This window comes from Miniopterus natalensis, chromosome 4, assembly GCF_054644295.1.
Source record: "Miniopterus natalensis isolate mMinNat1 chromosome 4, mMinNat1.hap1, whole genome shotgun sequence".
NCBI classification, from domain to species: Eukaryota; Metazoa; Chordata; class Mammalia; order Chiroptera; family Miniopteridae; genus Miniopterus; species Miniopterus natalensis.
The window spans coordinates 58,847,049-58,868,871 of NC_142084.1; the positions used below are offsets into that span (position 1 = coordinate 58,847,049).

The following is a 21,823-nucleotide window of genomic DNA, read 5'->3' on the forward strand; positions in this document are numbered from 1 at the left end:
AAAGCTAATTTAGGAGTTAGAGTGATAAAGAGTTTCGGTTTAGCCATGTAAATCAATAAACACATAACTTAGAAGTAGTTTTATAATAAACCACTGAAAATACAATAGCTTTTCTAGACACTAGCATGAGAGTAGGGCAAGATGAGCTGTCATCAGCAAAGCCAAAACCAGTGCACACACAAAACAACCAGCACCAGCCAAGGGTGGGTGGGCAGCCACAGGCAGGTACCAGAATAAGCATAAGTCAGGGACCATAGCCAGAGTCACTACTCAATCAGCAGAAGCACAAAATGACCAAGGGAGCAAAAAATAAAAGATGGAAACCAAGGGCGGAACCCAGTGTTCAAGGTCAACAGACTCAAGTGAAAAGGAAAGGTGTGAGCTCCAGGATTCAGGCCTGATACAGACCAAACTGGCTGTCTGGGGGAGTAACACAGCCTGCTTTGAAGGTCCATGACCCTCCTTCCCACGGTCACTCTATTCTACCAATGCCTGACACATGCAGTTAAAAAGTATTAGATGCTCTGTGAAAGAAACTGGTAAGGCAATTAAAGGACAAAGCATGGAATGGGAAGAAATATTTTCAAGTTACATATCTGATAAAGAATAAAATACTCCTAAAACTGAATAAGAAAACAAGCAACCCAAATAAAAAACGGGCAAAATGAATACATGCCTCACCAAAGAAGATACACAAATGGCAAAAAAGAGTCTGAGATGTTCAACATTACATGTCATTAGGGAATTGCAAACTAAAATGACAAGGAGATACCACTGCGTACCTATTGGAAGGGCAAAAATCCAAAACACTGACAACATCAAATGCTGGTGAGGGTGTGGAGCGACAAACAGAAGCTTTTGCTTGTTGCCTGGGGGGAAGCCAAATGGCACAGCCTCTGGAAGACAGCGTGGCAGTTTCTCACAAAGCAGCCAAGATGCTTCTCAACAGGTGAATGGAGAAACTATGGTACGTTCATACAATGGAATATTTAAATTTTTCTTTTCTTTCTTTTTATTTTTTTATTTTTTTAAATATATCTTTCTTGATTTCAGAGAGAGGAAAGGAGAGGGAGAGAGAGATAGAAACATCAATGATGAGACAGTCATTGATCAAGCCCGCAACCCGGGCATGTGCCCTGATGGGGAGTCGAACCCCGATCGCCTGGATCCTAGGTTGATGCTCAACCGCTGAGCCACGCCGGTCAGGCCATACAATGGAATATTAAGTGACAAAAAGAGATGAGCTGTGAAGCCACAAAAAGACATGGGATAACCTTAAATACATATTGATAAGTGAAAAGGGCCATTTCGAAAAGGCTACATACTGTAGGACTGCAATTGTTGGCATTCTGAACAGGCACAACTGTAGCCAGAAAGGGGTTGGCGGGATCTGGAAGCAGGGAGGGAGGGATGAACAGGTGGAGCGCGGGACATTCTGAAGGCAGTGGACCTATTCTGTATGACGGTGGGTACACGTCACTGTGCATCTGCTTAAACCCATATAATGTACAACACAAAGAGTGAGACCTAATGTGAGCTGTGGGCTTCCGTGAATAGTAAAGCATTGATATTAGCTCATCAGTTATAATGAGTGTACCACACTAATGCAAGATGTCAAGAAAAGGCCAAATGTACTGGAGGCAGGAGGGTAATATGGGAACTCTGTGCTTCCTGCTCAGTTTGTCTGTAAACCTAAAACTGCTATAAAAATTAAAATCTACTTTTTTTATTTTTTATTTTTATTCTTTTTAAAGTAATGGATGTACATGTTCATGAAAACACAAACAAATCTGCCCTGTTCACTACTCACTGTGTAGGGCACCTAGCACAGTGGCGCTGAATAGGTAATTAATTTTAAAAAGCTTTCAACAGAGAACTCCTAACATGAGTGCATGCATTTACTAAATGTATATAAAGGTGCTGAGTATGTAGCAACTTAAAAACACGCCAATTCATTCACTGCATCATCAAATGAAAAGATTATCAGTGCCATTAGAGCAGACTATAGTTGCTGTAGTTCACTATTGAAGTGACCTAAACATAGCCAGAGAGGATGATTTCTGTTTAATTTAATACTATTTGGTTTTTAAATGAACTCTTCATCTTTCATTTTATGCCGTATTTTGAAAACTGAATACATTCTATAATTAATTAGTTTCAAGAAAGTTATTATTTTGTAGTTCGTGCTTAGTGTAAAAATTCAGAATTAAGAAAATTTATTTCAAATATATTTTGCATAGCTATCAAAGATCCACATGCTATTTCCTTTTCCAGTGCTCTGTCATGATTATGAGACTCAAAAGTAACATGATAACATGTGGTCTTATAAAGGTGAATGAAAGACAGTAAGTTCTCTTACAAAAAACGTGTTTTAAACACACACACAGAGACAATGGGATTTCCTTTTTTCCCCTACTTAAGTTCATTTGCATTCCTCCCCACCGGTGCATGATCCCCTTCAGATCACAGGCACCCTGATCTACCTCTGCCCAGGTATGTTGTCATTGGCTTAACCTGATGTGTCCTTGGATTTCCTTGCAGGCGTTGTAGTCCCTGGGTATCCAATTCAATTTATGCGATGAAGCATCCATCTGTCGCCCTAACTCCAGGCTACATGACCAGCCCATCTGTGCTTGTTGACATTACGAGCTGCCTCCCTTAAATGCACGTGCCGCTAGAGTTGTGGGGTGTTCTCCCTCTCTCCCTCTCTCCCTCTCACACACACACACACACACACTCTCACCTTTGTAAACTTTGCTCCTTCCCTGTTCCATTGATCTTGGCTACCTGCAGCTTTTTCACTCCACTTTCATCACTAACCGGAATACCGTGCCCTGTGCAGCTGGCCCAGGCCTGGAGGTATTAAAAAGCTTTTGCTTGCTTGTCACGTGTGACTCTTCATCTAGAAGTGGACCTTTCAGTCTGCTGCAACCGGTCCAAATTACAGGGTGAGCAGCGTTCATCCCTCGCCCACCTACACACAGCCACTGATGTCTTCCATTTCTTTGCCATTTATTCTGACAGATCACATAATTACCTCATCCCTTTCGTCTTGGCCATGTGTGTTTCCAATCCAAATTTGGAAACAGATAAGTTACCAGGATGTATTTTCTTTTCCGGAACGTCTGTATCTTCCAGAATCTCAGGGAAACAGGTTCAAGCCCCTCAGTGTCTGTGTTGAGCTTACAAAGGGCATAGGCCCAAAGCGGAACCACGAGCACCAGAAGCCCCTATAGATGAGGGCCCCCAGGTGGGGGTGAGGCGGACGGAGCCCAAAGAAACCAGTGTCGGAGATACCAGTGAGCAGAGCAAAGCTATAAATCCAAAGGGAAAAACCCAGGAGAACGACAGTCACAATTTTTTTTTAAAGTGGAAGATAAGATCCACATTTGATTCTCTCCCCAGCACAGCCAGGCGGCCTTCCTTTAGTCCTGTGCTCCCTACTGGAGTATATATTCCCGGAGTGGAAGAGTCAGCAGAGTCTTTGCTTAACTTTCCCACATGCCCAGGACACGCTTTTTACCTGGTGGATACTCGGCAGGTGTAGGAAGGGAAAGAGGGAGGGACCGGAATGTATGAGTCCCATGCGGAGGAGGGAGGAGCGGGAGGCAGGTCCCTGCAGAAACACCGGTTTCACCACGAAGCATGTCCTTTACCAGCTACCTGCCTGCCTATGAACCGTGTTCCCGACAGTTGTCACAGGTCCCTTTCACTACTCTGTGAACTAGCTATTCTTCAGGTAACTGGATTCCAGGTATAAGTTCAGTGTTTCAGTGCTCAGAAGCTATAAACCTGTATTTATTTAGCCCCTGGAGTTCTCCAGAAACTATCTGTGTAAATCGTGTCACCTTGCAACACTCTGAAAGATGCTGAGACAGGGATCCTTTTAAAGTTCACTCACCATTACCAGTAGGTGGCCATTGTCCATCTTTCAGGGCATCGAGACCTTCACTAGATTTGACAGGGTCAAAGGTAACAGATGAACGTGTATATTTGATTTTTTAACATTTCTTCAATAATTGACAGGCACCGTACCAAAAAATCTGAGGCGAAGGATGGTTTTATCTAAATCTCTACTCTTTAAGCCATCAGCAGAGTTTCAGCTGTGAGAAGGGGAAAGGCTCTTCGGACCTTCTCCCTGGTATTTTCTCTTCCTTCAGCTAATCAGGAAGCATCACCCAGGGCTCACTGCAAGCGCCCCAGGGGCTTCCCAAAACTGTCAAGTTGGATCTTCAGCCTCTGCCTCATTTAATACATTGTGGGTACCTAACAACTCTGACTTGCTGGATTGACGCTGGCTGGGTGCCTGCTGTGTGCAAGGCACTGCTCCAGGTGTTACGGGAGCAGAGAGATGAAAAGATATAGTCCCTGCCCTCCAGCAAAATACAGTCTAGTAGGAGAAGGGCCTGCGTGTAATAACAAGATCTGCTTCCCAATCAGCCATGAATTTTAGTTGAATGTTTGGTTTTTCTTATTTTGGGAGGCTGTCATATAGCTTTCTGAGCATACAGTTCTTTTCATTGTTACCACTTATATTTCTAATTATCTTTCAGGGAAACCGAATTAAAATTTTTAGACATCGACCTTCGAGCTGTCAGTTCTGGCTCTGTCACTGACTGGTTATGTGGGTTTAGACAGACAAAGCAGATAACCTTCCTCTGCCTTGATTTGCTCATCTTTAAAATAGGCATACTAGCATCCCCCTCAGACAGCTGTTATGAGAAATGAAGAAGTTGTTACATGTAAAGAATTTAGAATTATGCCTTATACGTGCTCAAAAATATCAGCCACTATTTTCTTTCTTTAATCTCATATTGAAGGGCCACTAAAATGTTTAGGTACTAATTGCATAATCTCACCTCCTACTTCTAAACAACAAATGCTTATGCTCAGCTCTCTGCTGTACTGACCTGGCCAGAGAGATCAGCGACATCAAGAATGACCAGTCAGAATGCGAAATCATAGAAAATATATATATATTGCGCTCTCCTTCTCATTCCTGGCACAGAGCTCCTAACACCCTTGTAATTTCCTAAATGATAAGAGCACTAGGAGTAACTTTTGTTCTAATACTTGGTCTTTCAGCCCAGTTCCTGACACAGAGCTCCTAAATAGCTGGGGATTCCTAGGGATAGGACTATTTTGGGATAACTCTTGGTGGGCTCCTACATAACTCCAGCTGGGAACTGGTCACCAGAAAGTGTAAGTCAGGAGTAGAGGTCTGGAACTTTGAGCCCTGCCCCACCCCCATCCTCCAGGAAAAGAAGCTGGAGATTGAAATGACAATTGATTACGCCTTTGTGATGAAGCCTCCACAAAAATGCCAAAGTACAGAATTTGGAGAGCTTCTGGGTTGGTGCATATGTCTATATGCCAGGAAGGTGGCACATTCCAAACTCCACAGGGACAGTTCTTGTCCTCGGAACCCTGTATCTCTCACCCTACATATCTCTTCATCTGGCTATCCCCTCAGATCCTTTATTATAGCCTTTATAACAAACTGGTAAACACAAGTAAATGCTTCCTTGAGTTCTGTGATCCATTCTAGCAAATTACTAAAGCCAAGGAGGGGGTCACGGACACGGACCTCGATGTATGCTGGTGAGTCAGAAGTACAGGTGACAACCTGGGATCTGAGACTGGCATTTGAAGTGGGGACAGTCTTGCGGGACTGAGCCCTTAACCCTCTGGGATTTGATGCCAACTCCAGATAAATAGTGTCAGAACTGAACTGAATTATAGAACACCCAGCTGGTGTCACAGAACTGCTTGATGTGTGGACAACTCACACATCTGGTGTCAGTGAAGCAGTATTAAATAGAGTATTGGGGGGGGGCACCCAGGAGTGTTTTTCTTACACACAGAAAAATAAAAGTAAGTCCTAGGGAATAGAATGAATTTTCAGACCAAGGTAAGTCCACTTATAAATGGTACTCTATTCTCTTCAAAGCTTTGAGAATTAGCCCAAAGATTAAGATAAAATTGTACGTATTTAACACCTATACACAATGGTAGATCATCGGGGTGCATTAATTTAAAGTAATTGAAAAAAGCTCATAGACAAACAAAATAGACCACATGGGCTGGTGAAAAATCTCAGCTGCCTGATGCATTGAGATCCAAGGTCTCTAAGATCAAATTTTACTGATCTAAGGGTATTCCATATTTAATTACACTATTTTGCCTGGAGTTGGACAAGGCCTGCTGTCTTCCTCTTACCTCTAGGCTGCCCAAGGATCCTTTCAAGTCACTCTTTCCATCTGTTCAGACAGGTGCCCAGCCACCCCTAAGAGCAATGATGCTCCCTTCTCTCACATCCCTGCAATTGTCTCTGAGCAATAACCGCTCCTCAGAACAAGCCCTGGCCAAGAATACAACAGCTCAGTATCTTTTTAAAAATTAATTATTATTGAAATAACATTATATACGTCTCAGGTGTAAGCATTAATATTTGATATCTATGTACTCTATTGCATGCTTATCACCAAAAACCTAGTCCCCACCCCTTTCCATATATTTACCCCCTTTATTCATTTCATCCTCTCCAACCTTCTTCCCTCTCTTCATTTAAAATGTTGAGTGAAATATGTATTTTCATCCTTTCAAAATTCTTCACTAAGCTAATATTAAAGAAACATGCAGAAGCCAAAACAAGGTGAAAATAAGAACCCCAAAAGGGACACAAGCTCCAACGCTCTGAAATTTCTTCTCAAGCTACTTTGGTAGCTAGCTGCTGGAGGTGGGGGAGGGAGGGTAGGAGATGAAACCTAGGGTCCCCCAAAGTGAGGAATATAATAGAAACACCCCCACAGAGGTATAACTCCAAAGAGCTACACCCTCAGCATACAACTAAACAGAGAAAGACACCTGGCCCATTGAAAGGACACACCTGTCTGAACACAGGTACTCTAAGGAGAGGAGAAAGCTACTTCTCCTACGATCCTATAACCACCCATCGCCCACACACAGTTTCTTCTTACCTAGTGGCCCCCACAAAAAATCCAAGTAGACAATTTAACTTAAAATGCTACTGGTGGATAAAACCCTAAGCTCCCAAAACTGGCTAATAGAATTCCCCTCTGCTGAGATGTCCCTTCAGCCCAGGCCTCCAGATGCCTCCATCCAGAGTCCCTGCATTGACCTCTCTGCTGTGTGTTTAAAAACCAGCTTCCTAGGTTCACAGCATTATTCAAAATTACCCAAACTTGGAAGCAACCAGGATGTCCTTCAGTAGGTGAATGGGATAGACTGTGGCACATCCAGACAATGGAATATTGTTCAGTGCTAAAAAGAAATGAGCTATCAAGCCATGAAAATACATGGAGGAATCTTAAATGCATATTACTAAGTGAAAAAAGCCAGCTGTAAAAGGCTACATACTGTATGATTCCAATTATATGACATCTGGAAAAGGCAAATTCTGAAGACAGTAAAAAGATCAGTGGTTGCCAGGGGTTTGGGGTGCAGAGGGGTGGGGGAGGGAATGTATAGGCAGAGCATAGAATTTTTAGGGGAGTGAAACCATTCTGTATGATACTATCGTGATGGATATATATCATACATTTGTCTAAACTCATAGAATGGCAACATGACAATGGTGTGTCAGTGTAGGTTCATCAGCCATAACAAATGTACCACTAGGGTGGGGGATGCTGATAGTGGGGGGGGGGGGGGGCGTGCCTCTGTGGGGGCTGGGAATATATGGGAAATCTCTGTACCTTCCTCTAAATTTTGCTATGAACCTAAAGCTGCTCTAAAAAATAAAATCTATTAATTTTAAAAAGGTGTTGAAGATCAGAAAAAATAGCTTCTTTCCAATGCCCACCCTACCTCCCACCTCCCACCCCCAGAATGTGGCTTCACCTTTTTACAACCTGACTTTCAAAAGCGGACAGATGGTTTTCCCTGGAGCATTTTCAAACTATCAAATATAACCTAAGAAGCCTTAAACAAGATGACAGACTTTTTTTTTTTCTTGTGCACAAAAATATACAAGTTCAGTCACCTATGACTTTTTGTCAACTCACCTCTCAGGAGCAAAGCAGGTCTGCTGACAGGGGCATAGACCTTACAGGAGCTAACATTCCTTTACCTCTCATGACCGAGGAGGGGAGGGAGGGCTTTCAAATAAATACACTCAAGGAGCCAGAGCTGAAACTGAAAATGGGAGGAGCACAGGGAAGTGGGAGAAAAAACTGGATGTTCTGGGCCCCTTGGCTGGGAGACCTGGAACTCACACAAAAACTCCCATGCTTAGGGCTCCTAGGTACATCTGTGTGCCTGCGTACATCTCTAAGCAGGCAGAAGATAAACAGGCCCCTTGCTCATGCCTTCCAGCATCTTTTCTCTGGAGGTCTTCCCCTACCATCCCGGGGATTTCCGTAACTTCCAGCCTTAGGGCAGACACAAGTGTTCAGTGAGGTGGGGAGCTCCTCTCCTCACCACCTGCTTCAGCCCACGCTGTAGTGGTCCCTGGTCTTCAATTGCTTTCTAATTTAGCTCCAAGGAGGCACCTCCTTGGCCTGAGGAAATCGGACAATTTAAGAAGAACCCTCCCTTTTCCAATCAGAGTATCCTGGACACTGCTTTTATATTAGACTTCTGTGCAAAATTTTTATCTGAAGAAAAAGATGCTAATGCTTAATAAAAGTTTCAAAAATCACTGGAACAGGCGATATCTAAGATCCATCCAACTAAAAGAAAAAGAAATCCATGATCCATGTTTCTGTAGGTCAAGTTAAGTTGATCTAAATATTCCAGACCACCAGACATTCTTTATAAACCATTTTCAAAATTCTACTTTATTCCTACAAGACCTTCACAGCTTAATTTAATATCTTTAAAAGTATCCTAAAATGCTCAGGAAAGGCATGTGAAAATTATCTGAACAATCTGAACTACAAGCCCTGTTTCTTTTCAAAAGAAATACCCCCAGAAGAGACTACTGGTGCCTCTAACTAGCCAGGACCACACAACCCATTCCGAGCAGCGGGCCCGGGCGTCAGTGGGAAACAGCGCGGCTGTTTCACAGGCCTGGGAAAGACCAGCCTGTGAACATGTTCCGTAGATTTTATAAACTAGCAATTAGTATAAGCTACTATTGTAATATCTCCCGAGAGTATTATGTTATGAACTGTTCTAAACCTAAGATGGGCAATACATATCAAGTCACCAGTTCTTGTGATTTCTTTTAGGACTAGAATAATAACAATAACAGTGCTGGAGTAGAAAAGCAGTGTTTCCTTAACTAGAGGAAAGAGAAAAAGAGGGCAAGGGAGGAGGTGGAAGGGGAAATGACGAAAACGAAGAGGAAGGTGACAGCTACAAATTAACGGGCTCCGGCCCCACGGGGGCAAGTGGCCCTCCTGGGGAAGCTCTGCAGAGAGCCACACGAGCCCCAGCGCCGAGACTGGGGACACAGAGCAGTGCTGTCCCTCGATGCTCCCTGGCAGACCCCGCAACCCCACGCAGCAGGGGCCAGCGTTTATTAAGCAAAGCCTAACCCACGCCGAAGGGCTCCGTGGTTTGTAACTGGTTCACATGCTGCTGAGGCCCAAGCAAACCAGAGGCAGGCCAGGCCCACAGCGGGGACCTCTTCTGAAGCCTCTCCATTCCTACCGAGCGACCCGCTCACACGGCGGGCCACTGTGTTTTCCTATGAACCCCTCTGTTGCAATTTTAACTTGGCAGGTGGGGCAGTAATTGACCCAGATATTTATTTTTAATATAACTTACAGAAAGAGAAAAAAAATCCTTATTTTAAGGCTCTAAAAATTGTCAGTTATTATGAAGTAATTAAGACCCAGAGTATCACATAAATTCCTAGAGAAGCTCAACCCCCTATAAGGGTATTTTCTCATAGTCCATTATGGTTCCATTATATGTGATTTGGAAAAAAAAATCAGTGTAGGCACATTCATCAATTGCTTTTGCTATTATGTTTTAAGAACTGCTTGCTATAGCAAATTCCTCTTAATCTCCCTTCTAAATCTTTGAGACTATAATCCTGAAACAATGAAAGAAAAACCTATTTCTAGTGCTGAATGAATATAAAGAATGTTTTTATTATCGTTCCTGCTCATTTAATTTATTTTCCATTTAAATTACCTATTAGAATTTTACCATCACATGTGCTGAAATATTGACACATTTAACTACTTAAAGTCTGTCGGTCTATTGAACTTTGACCACCACACCTGTGCCCTGCAGTGATTCAAGCTGCTCAAGGAGAGAGGTGAACTGAACAGCCAAACAAGCTAGAGAATAGGGAAATACCAAGGTTATATGAAGAACACGCTGAACAGCAACAGTCTTCGGAGAATTCTTAAACCAACAAAATCCATTCAACAACCCCACACACACTTAATGACAAAGAACGGAGACACTGGCACAACTGTGGTCTTTGGCCAACCAATCCAACAAGGAAGGGAAGGCATAAATGCGTCCCCTACGGTCTGAGGACGCAGGTTTTGCTGCCTCGTGTTTCAGCGTTTGCCAGCCTTCCATCCTTTGAAGCTGTATAAAATCCGCATCCTCTGTGATGTCTAATGGTGGGTTGAAATATTTGGGCAAACTCGAAATATCTCTAGCAAAGTGGGCTTGTGTCTGTTTTGTTTCAACTTTGGGAACTTTGAACAACCCTTTAGCATGGTAGTTCCACCCCTATAGGAGCACGAGGGGCCAGGTGATGCTGTCCAGTCGCTGCATAAGAGTCCCCATATAGTCGCTCTACTTTTAGAACCCAGGGAGGGACATATATGATGACACAAAGCTGCTGTGGGTTCAGTAACATTGAATGAATGTATACTTTACTTACCACAACGTCGTTTCCCTTACAAACTGAAAACTGGGAAAAGGTGTGAGTGAGATGATGATTAAGGTCTCCAGGCCATGCTCAGTGGCTAAATCAATCTGCAGACTGTTTTCCTAACTCTGCAAGCCCTGGGGATCCACAGCCCAGGCTGGAAATCAGATCTACAGAAGCTTTGAAAGAGAGTAAGGCAACAGTACTCTTATTTAATGATTTCCCTTCTCATTCCTAGGTCGGGGGAAATAAGACATGCCAAAGCACTGGTTAACAAGAGAGGCTCTCGAAGGCTCCACTGCCACCACCGAGCCCTGCTCCTGGCTATAGCGAAGAGCACTGAGAGCGTCTAACAGACATAAGAACTGCCCATCAGAAAACCCCGGTATTCAATTTGGGGGGGGAAATCCAGACCAACAGTAATGATAACCAGGACCTAGATGACAAAAAATATTGTCTTGAAATCTTAACATTTCAAACTCAAAAGCCACCTCCACTCTGAATCCTTGATCCCATCCTTACTTAAAAGAGCATAATGGACACAGATTTTTACTTCCTTTTAGGATTCTGGCAACAGCATGATCTGGGAAGACAAGTAAGTTTTCAACTCTTCTCAAATTCATCTCCCAAATCACTTTCTCTCATCCTCAGTTTCCTCATCTGACAAAGAAAGTAGTCTCTGTAGTTTTCAAGCATCTTGAAGAACTTTCTAAAATAAAATATTAGTCGAAACTACAATATATAATATAGCTAAGAGGGTGAATGAGTTCTCCAAGCAGCTTAAATCTTTGTTATTTAATTAAAACACTTCATTGTTGGTGGACATCCTGAAGCACCTTCCTGGAGCCAAGGAGTCTATGGTCACCCACTTTGAAAGCCACTGGACTAGAAGATGGTTAAGTCCCTTCCAGGTCCGAAGTGCCTTGACTCCCCTCCTACCCTATGGTCTATGCCCCAGGACTCCTGATGTTAGCTCTTCAAGAAGTCAAACTTGTCCTCTGGTGATTGAGGCTTAGAAAATAAAAACAGTTTTCCTATTACCTATATTTTGTCCTTCAGAAGTTGTTCTATTCACTGAGCAAATCGGTCTTGAATAGCTACATGGATGGGTTGGGTGGAGGAGCTGTATTTGGTCCTACAAGCTATAAGTCGTAGGACCCTAGACCTCAGGGCTTGCTTTCTGCCCGGTGGCTTGAGAAAGAGAAGCATTTTCACCCTGCCTGCTACAAGTTCAAGGTCAATTTTATGTCTAATATAAGAAGAACAAAAAAACTATCAAAGTGCTTACAGCAAGATCTGAACATCAGAATTCTTGCATTTTCAGGGATATGTCAATAACTTAGTAATTTATCTTGACTGACATTGAAATGAGTACAATAAGACTTACTATGCACTAAAAAGAGATTTAATGTAGTCTGTGAGGAATTCAGAAAGGGTTTTACATTGCTTGGTAAAATCTGCTAATAACAACTCATCACTACTTTGAAGAAGAATGAGACCATTAATCTCATGTAAGATACAGAGACATGGACATCCACCCAAACACTTCAGAAATTAAGTCAAACTGAAAAAGTATACTGGGTTGCTATATTAGTGAGGAAATTATTCAATGCTTTGTTAGGGCTCTTAGGCATCAAGGAACTAAGGATATGCATTTGGAGAAGGGGATGGATATGATCTACTAAGAACCCAGTAGGAAAAGAAGAAAAAGGCTATATGTTGAGCCTGTCCCCTGCCAAGAGATGCTCCATGACCCATCACTTGTATCTTTAACATGCCCAAGAGCTAGAGTGATAGAAAGTGTATGTCCTCAATTTTCTAGCATACTTTCAATTTGAAATAATTTTATTTTCAAGTAAGAACCTCATCACAATTTTATTAGCTTCGTTAAGTGGCACTGCTCCCGTTTTACAAGAGAGGAAACTGAGTCCGGGGAGTGAAATGACCTGGGCATCTATACCACCAGAAAGTGATATGAGGACTCCAACACTCTGCTCCTCCCAGACCCAGGCTCCTGTTCAACTTCTATTGAACATGTTGTCTGAAAATCCACTGGACTATTCTGTTGATACAGAAAGTATCTGGGCCTCGGATTTTCTGTGATGATGGTGTAAATTTCATTTACGAGAAAAAGTTGTACAGTCCCTTTCATGCTTCTGGTTTTGGTGCCACTTGGCTGTGCAGATTTCTAGAAGCTTTTGAATAGACTAATAAACATGGAATTGTTCTGAACATCTGTAAGCAAAATACGAAAATATATTACCCAGTGAATTAACATCCTGGGTTTTCTTGCCAGAAGTGGGGTTATTTGTGTATTAGGCTAATGCACTGAAATTAACCCAGAATGTTTATCCATTGCAGAATGTCTTTCATATTTTCATCTGTATAGTCATTATTATAAGATGTAGGAATAATTCTCTCTCAGGGTATTCAGGAATGTGAATAGCTCGATTAGTTCTAAAATCAATGTAGTAGAGCAACAGCATGCCAGTTAATCAGTTGGTTTGCATAACAAATGTTTGGAGGAGTGTGTGTGTGTGTGTGTGTGTGTGTGTGTGTGTGTGTGTGTGTGTGTAGAAAGCCAAGGTCAGCACAATTCTTTAAAACAAATGTGAGAGATCAAGCCTTCATTTGACTACAGAGGAAGAATTCTGGAAGACATTCTTTATTCAACTTTGGATCATAAACAACCTTCCCCTAATGCCTAGTATAATGTGTGTAGTACATTCCCAATAGGTGTACTTAATTCATTCAAGAAAGGCTACATGAAATCTGGGCTCCTCATGGCTATTCCACTCCAAGTTTCTATGGGTTCTCTAGTGCCAGGCATACACAAAGCTTTTAGGGAACACCAAATGAATGCATGAATCTTGGAAATCATTTTAGGAACAGAATGGTGGCCATAAAAACTTAAATTACCTCTCAGCACATCTCATAGAGACAGATATGAAACACAACAAGAAAGAGTAGCCAAACTGTGGCTGTGGCAATGTAACCCAGCATCCAGGCTGAGACTGGGTTCAATGCAGGATCTGGCAGCTCTCGGAGCTCAGGATTCAGGCCTGAAACATCTAGGAGATGCATGTTTCTCAGCCTGAGAGCTCTGGGTTCAGTGCTAATTGATGAATCCAAGGAGGGAAGGTTTAAATGCCTTACAGGAGGATGGTTACTTTTAAAATAGGAAATTTAAATAAAATGGTGGACACATGTGAGAGACAAGGAGTCTCCTGCAAAAGGCAAGGGGGCAGTCACAGCTTTTAGAAAATCACAGTGGTCTGGCTTCTGACTCTCAACTCCCAAAGCCAAAATTCCACTCTTATCATTTAATTCATCCCAAGGTTAATCCAATAGGGAGAGAATCGCCCTTGTAGGCTAAACTCACAATAGACTGAGATATACATCTCAGAATGGCATTCAATTTTAAATTTGAAACGAGGATTAGGGCTGTCTGGCTGACTGACTGGGTCTCTTTCTTTTCTTTCTGTAAGTAATATCCACAGGAAGACAAAAGATGAGAAGTTTCCATAGGGTGTGGATCAGAACAAGAGAAGTTAGTGATAGAACTTAAAAGCGTCATGGTGCCAGGCTCTGGTAGTCTATCCAGCAGCCAAACCTTACAGAGCAACCCACAGGGTGCCAGCAGGACTCCCCCTCTCCCAGGCTGGCCTGGCTGACCAGACTCCCTGCTGAGGTCCTATTTTTTTTCCCTTTTACCTAGGTCAAGGCACTCCATCAGGTTACTCTGAGGTCTTACAGACCCAGAAGCCAAGCTTTCTTCTAAGTGACTGCTTATCTCTGCTCTGATTCATTATAGGCTTACTTTATACTTCCATTCCCAAAGGGCAACTTTATTGAAATTCTTGAGGAACTGTTGTCCCCTAGTATCTTCTACATAAGTTAGGCTCAAGTTGCATCCCAGATCACCCAGCATGGAACAGACCCATTGGTGAGCCATTCATGAATGTTCTGCTTACATGTCAGACAGGCATACCCTACCCATGTATCACCATGGGGCTCCCCCTCCTCACCTGTCTGTTAGAAACTGTATATCTTTCCTATGTGCCTAATAGCAACTTGAGCTCTGGTTTCAGAATCACAGGCCCATCAGTAGCCACAAAGAAAAACCATCCTGACATTAATATGTATCTCAATGCACATGTACTTTTATACTTGAATACACACTGGCACACTTGTTTATCCCCTGAGGCTGTGCATACCCACTAGCAAGTAGGCATGCAAACTACAGCCAGTGGTTCTGATTCCATGCCTGTGACCACTGATCTGTGTACCCAGGCAATGCTTGTGGAAGCTGTGACATTTGTCATCATGTGATGGGTTAGTGGTGGGGTGGGGAGGGTGGTAAAGCTTGCCCTATTGGATTTTGAGATCCCCATCCTGAGTGCTACCCCTCTCTTTATGACACTTGCCCCCAAGAAACCAAATGGTACCTTAGGCTCAAATATACTGCTATACGAGAGAAGAAATTTGGCAAGCAACTCATGTCCTTAGGCTTCTTTTCTTGAATGAATGAGTGAATGACTGACTGAATGAATGAATACATACATACATACACACATACATGCATACATACTTTTACAAAAGACTCCTGGGTTGCGACCAAAGTTTTTCAAACTTAATTACAAATGCAAGAGTAAGCAATTTTGAAATTAACTCAAATACATGGAGCATAGACTAGTATTTCTCTTACATGAAACCTCAGCAATTATTATGCATCTTAGTGGAGACTTGGTTTTTCTCCCTTACAAGTCAGACCCCTCCAGGGCTGACTTGTTCAACAAGGCTTTGAGCACCTGAGGCTTCAGTGGGGAGGCCCCACCAGTATAACTTGCTTTCTGTCTTCCCCATCCTCATCTCGGTCAAAAATCTTTAATTAGCTGGTTATCATAATTACTCTGGCTGGGGACCTTGTTTGTTCTCCTTCCCTGCTATTCCCAGGGATCTGAAGACTCAACCACTTCTGTGCCAGAGGGACCTTTCTATCACAGTTTCTCTCTGCCTTTTTGTTTTTCCCTTTCATGATCAGAACAAAAAAAGCCTGGGGAAAGAAATCATCTCTCCTTCTGTGTCTGGGTAAGACCCTATAACTACCTTGTCCCAATCAGGAAAAGTTTCCATGACAACCATGCTTCCTGATGCCACCACTTAGTGTTCACATCAAACAGTCCTTTACCAAGCTCCATGGTGTCTGTATTTTACCATTGCTACAGGCCTCTAACACACCAGCTGTCTGCGTGAACTGTATCTTAAAAGGGTTTTCCTCACAGTAATCATTAAAAAGCACACCAATATACTAAAAAGTATAGTAGAGACATAGACATGAAAAAGAACGTGTGACGTGGTAGAAAGAAGTGTGAATAGACAAATGGAGAATCACTGGGACATAATGAGAGCTGGATGACTTACACCATGGTCAATGACCTAAACTTTTTGAGCTAAGAGCTAATGAGGTTGGAGTTCCTGCTACATATGACCTTGAGTAAATGACTTTTTCTCTCTGAGCCCCAACACTCCCTCTGTAAAAGACAGAGATTGAGAAACTTTGTGGGAACTGTTTGGAAGATTAGATGGTAAAAAAGCAAAGATGCGAAAGTGCTTATTACAATGTCTGGCACATAGTAGGAATTCAACAAAAGGGTATTATCATGCTATCATTGTGAAGGTGAAAAGTTGAACTGCAATGAACCTGAGCAAATAAGCAATCACAATATTCTAATTGGTCTTTAACATTTTGCTGGTGGGTAATAATAGTATAAGCAGTAGGTACTTGAAGGTTTTCCTAGCAACCTTTTCTCTTAGGCTATTAAGTCATGTCTGCAATTACAGGGAGGAATCTATTCATTTCCATTCTGAGACTTAAGAGGATATACCTGGGCAATCTCCAGAGTTCACCTAAATCTCTCTATTTACAGCTCGCATAAGCATTTGTTTAATTTTGAAAGAGAAGCAAAGAAAAAAATGGATTAACCATTATAAAGTATTTATTTGATATTCCACATTCTCAACAGCAATAAAAATATTTCAACTCTTGCCCTGGCCGGTGTGGCTCAGTTGGTTGGGCATCGTCCCTTGTGCCGAAAGGTTGCCGGTTCGATTCCCGGTCAGGGCATAGGCCCAGGTTGCCAATCCCTTCTTATAGCTTGGCTTTTAATACTTTTCCCTCAAGAAAACATGTCTAGTATATGACACGTTTGTCCCATGCGGTAAACTGTTACAGTAATGGTCCCAGTTTCTTCACACCTCCCTGTACACATGCCTCTGGGGAGTCCCTCCCACAGTGACTTTGGGCTAGACCATATGAATTGCTTTGGCCAATGGGACAATAATAAATGTGACACCAAAAGAGACTTGCAAAGTATTAGCAGAATGGGGCTTGTCCTCACTTGCTGGTCCTGGAATCTCTATATCCACCACCACGTGAATTAGCCCAGGCCAGCCTGCCAAAGATCCATGGTCCATCGTCCCCATTATCCCAACAGCAAGCATTAACCGACAGCCAGCAGCAGCTGCCAGACGTATAAGTGAAGCCATCCTAACCCAACTAGCCCCCTGGCAACCCACCAGTTGACTGGCATCCCATGAGTGAGTCTAGATGAGACCAGAAGAGCTGCCACACTGAGCATAGCCTACATTGCTCACCTACAGAATCATAAGCTAATAAATGATCGTCTTAGTGATTAAGGTTTGGGGTGATTATTCTGCAGCAAAAGCTAAGTTATGTATTCCACAGGAAGTTCATTATCTCCTGAGAATATAAAGTGAGAGGCCAATGAGTCTATTTACAGAAACGGGAAACAGAAGACTGAGGAAACACACACAAAAATTCCATTTCCAGTTTCAAGACCCTGTCACCTGCCCCTAGGGACAAGGCCTTCCTTGTTCTTCCTAGTAACACGATGGAGCAAATTCTTCCTACCTGAGCAGACTTCTTGGTAAGTAGGGTTGGAAGTGTAGCCTCCCGCATAACCAACTTGAGTTGAATATACTCCTTTCAGGGTCCAGAATTTCCTCTCAGCTCCCCAGAAACAGCCCATTCCTAAGAAAAACATAAAATACCGATTAGTCTTTTACCAGAAATAAGATAGTCATTGCATTTATAAGCTCTGTTACACTGGGAAAGAGTTGTTCCTGTCACTTGAAAATCAAAAATCACTAAGATTTTATCATTTAAAGGAGAGGTTCTAACATTTAAAAATAATTTTATTTCAGATTATTTGCATAGGATGTTTCTTTGCTTTAGTTGTGCAAAAGCATAGAAAGCCTAACATTTTTAAATATGATTTTATTGATTTGAGAGAGGAAGGGAGAGGGACAGAGAGAAACATCCATCGGTTGCCTCCTGCACGCCCCCCACTGGGGATCAAGCCTGCAACCTGGCCATGTGCCCTGACGGAATCAACCAGTGACCTCTTTGTTCATGGGTCGGCGCTCAACTACTGAGCAACACTGGCTGGGCAGAAAGCCTAACATTTTAATGAAGTTAGTAAAGCTATACTTTTCCAAATAACAGTAAAAGGCTAGCTACATTTGATGAATGATTTCCACACTTGATTCATTATGGACTCATCAAAACGTAATAGCTTGTATTAATAGTAGAAATTTATTTAATAATCAGCACCCTTATGCTTTGTAAAAAAAAATTCTAGCAAGGAAAGGTAACACTAAAATACCGATCTAAATGGGAAATCTTCCCCAAATCAACACAGTTTGACAAAGTATTTGATTAACAATTTCACGTATGTGCTCAGTTTTTAAAATGTTTTTAAGTCATAAGCTTTCATTTGACAGATCATCACTCCCCAATAAGAACATTTTCTGGGGTTCTATTACTTAGTGTAATAAATGAGGAAAAAGAGAGGGGAGAAATACGGGGAAGGAAGAAACAAAAACAAAGAAACTCACAAAAATAGCATCCCATTCAACTAGCAAACATGGAGCTCATACCAGTAGTTACTGGATTCCTTTGAACATATGAAAACTAAGACCCATCTCCCACGAATGCACATACTTACACGCATTGAAAATGATGACTTACATTTTCCCTGGGCTGCAAAGAGCCCTCATTTTCTACCACAAGTTTCTAACTGTGCACAACTGCTGTCTGTGGCCTATTTCTAGATGTAAACAAGATGACTGCCTCACTCAAGTTTTATGGCATTTTTAAGTCATATATAATTAAGATCTCAGGTGGAACAACAGTTGGCAAATTAATATATGCCTCCTACTATGATCACTAGACTTGTTAGATTAGATGACAGAGCTGAAAGAAAAATTAGATAGAAGTTTACTGAAATTCTTGACGCTTGTTAATATTCTGCTTTAAATATTCAGAGCAACAATAACCGAAAAGCAATGTGCATAACATTACATATTATACAAAAATATATTTGCTCAAATGTGAGGGGAAATATACCAACAAAAATTAGATTAACAGTTAAAAAATATAATAGAGTCAAATGATGAAATTTAATGCAGTAAAAAAATGATTGTTGAGGTAACAATGCAACATGGAAATATGTATATGATTATGTCATTATTGCCTAAAGCTAAATTTGCAAAGAAAAAACAATTATGTACATGCTTTTATTACAACTATGAAAAAATATTCATACCAAAGTAGACTAGAAAAAAATATAAAGTTATAAACATATTACAGTGGTGAGACGACAGAAATATTTTTTTACTTTTCAAGATTTTCTGCAATAGTCATATGACTTCAAAAATGAAAAGTGTATACATTTTTAAAAGGAAAGCAAAAAATTCAAAGGAAAATATAAGCATGTGCATTATTTGAGTTATACACTTCTACATACCATGCACTTGTTTGCAAAGGAACTGTCTGCTGCTAGTGAATATAACTAAATATTTACTGAATATTTATAAAAATTAAGTATCCTCAAGCCTCTGGAACAAGGATTCACTGTTAATTTTACTTCACTGCACTCCTGAGATAAGGGAATTATGTTAGTCAGGGTTCTCAAAAGAAACAGAACCAAGAGAACCAAAAGAAGATTGTGTGTGTGTGTGTGTGTGTGTACGGAGAGAGAGAGATTTATTATGAGAACTTGGCTCCCACAATTATGGAGATTGCGAAGTCTCATTAGCTACAGTCTGAAAGCTGGAGACCTAGGAAGCCAGTACTGTAATTCCAGTCCAAATCCAAAGGCCTGTTAAAACAGGAGCACCAGTGCTCAAGGGCAGGAAAAGCGGATGTCATGGCTGAAACAGAGCAAGTGTTTTGTCCTGTCCAGGCCCTCAGTGGGCTGAATGACGCCTACCCGTATTGGTGAGGGAGGTCTTTACTCAGTCTGCCCATTCACATGCTAATCTCTTCTAAGAAACAGCCTCACAGACACACCCAAAATCATATTTTATCTGGGCATCCCTTAGCCAGCTCAACTTGGCACATAGAATTAACCTTCCCAGAAATGACAACAGGACATCTCCGGGGAAGGGTGGATAAAAGTCTCTGGGCTGCATTACTGAGCATAAAAGGCCACACACAATCCAGGAGTTGCTCAGTGTGCCAAGCTGAAGCGCCCCAGCCCCTGAAGTTCAGAAGTCTGCAAGGTGGGTTGAATAAAATATTTCTGAATCATACAATGACTAACAGTGATGGCACTAAAGAGTACTGCAAGTATTCTAGGCACAGGTACATGACAGGCTACTTTAGCAGCTAGCCTACCCTGTATTGTCATACAGATGTTTTAAGTTTTAACTGTGGTTAAATTTCTCTACATTTTCCTTTATAATTTGTGCTTTTGGTGCATCATGCATAAGAACTCTTGCCATACATTAAAATTACAAAAACAATATCCTATATTCTCAGAAGCTTTAAACATTTGATCTTCATTTAGGTTGCTAATTCATCTGGAAATATTTTTTTGTGTAGGGTGTGAGGCAGGGATTCAATTTAATTTTTTATATAGATATCAAAGTATCAAAATAAATTATAAGTTATTAAATAATCAATTCTTTCCCCACTTATCTCTAATGTCATCTCTATTATATGTCATTATGAGTGGTCCCATTATGTTCCACCCATTTATCTAGTTCTCCACCAATAACATACTGTTCTTCAGTAGTTTACTCAACAAATATTTATTAATTACCTACTATGTGCCAAGAAGTGCTCTAGGCACTTGAAACACATGAGTGAACAAGAAAGATCCTACACTCTTGTAGTGCTTACACGCTACTGGCGGAAGACGAATAATAAGCACTAAAAATAATAAAGAAGTACCTGGACGTAGCAAGTTTAAGACTATAAAGAAGTATTTTTAAAAAAAATAAAGCAAGGTCAGAGCGGTCAGGAGTGCTGGGGAAGATGCAATGTTAAATAATGTGTTCAAGGTGGGCCTCAAAGAGATGGTGACTTCCAACAAAGACTTGAATGTGGTGAGTGGTCACCCACTCAGATATCTGAGGGGCAGGATGTTCCAGGCAGAAGAAACAGTCACTTCAAAGGCCCCAAGAATATGCCTGCTACGTTTAAGGGGCAGGAAAGAAGCCAGTGTGGCCTGAGTGGATTGAGCAGGAGAAAGCAGTGGGACATAATCAGTAAGCCAAATCACGTAGGGCCTTGTGGGTTATAGGACTTTGGATTTGACTCTGAGTGAAATGGATGCTCACTGTTGAGTTTTGAGCAGAGAATAAATGACATAACTTATGTTTTATAAGGATCATTCTGGCTTTCCTCTGCTGAGAGTAGACTGAAGTGGACCAAGCAGAGACGTAAAGAATGGTTAAACCAGGTGGTCCCAGAGGAAGTCATGAGTCATGATCAGATTTTGGATATATTTTGAAGACAGCCAAAAGCAGTTCCTGGCACACTGGAAGCAGGGTTTGAGAGAAAGAAAGAGTCAAAGATGATTCTTAATATTATTGGCTTGAGTGGAGAATAGAGTGGATGGAACATGCTTGTAGGGAAATATCAGAGATTGTAATCACTCAAGTTTTAATAAATCATAGTATCTAGTAAAGCAAGTCTTCTTATCTTAT

The 21,823-nt window shown here is 41.6% G+C and overlaps 1 protein-coding gene across 2 annotated transcripts in view; it reads right to left on the reverse strand.

The window, feature by feature from the left end:
* MSRA (methionine sulfoxide reductase A) overlaps positions 1–21,823 on the reverse strand; it is a 350,861-nt gene that overhangs the window by 175,631 nt on the left and 153,407 nt on the right. For both annotated transcript variants that reach the window (XM_087815975.1, XM_087815974.1), the window contains exon 3: positions 17,739–17,858. In XM_087815975.1, the coding sequence (XP_087672101.1) occupies positions 17,739–17,858 (120 nt within the window). The remainder of the gene's footprint in view (positions 1–17,738; positions 17,859–21,823) is intronic.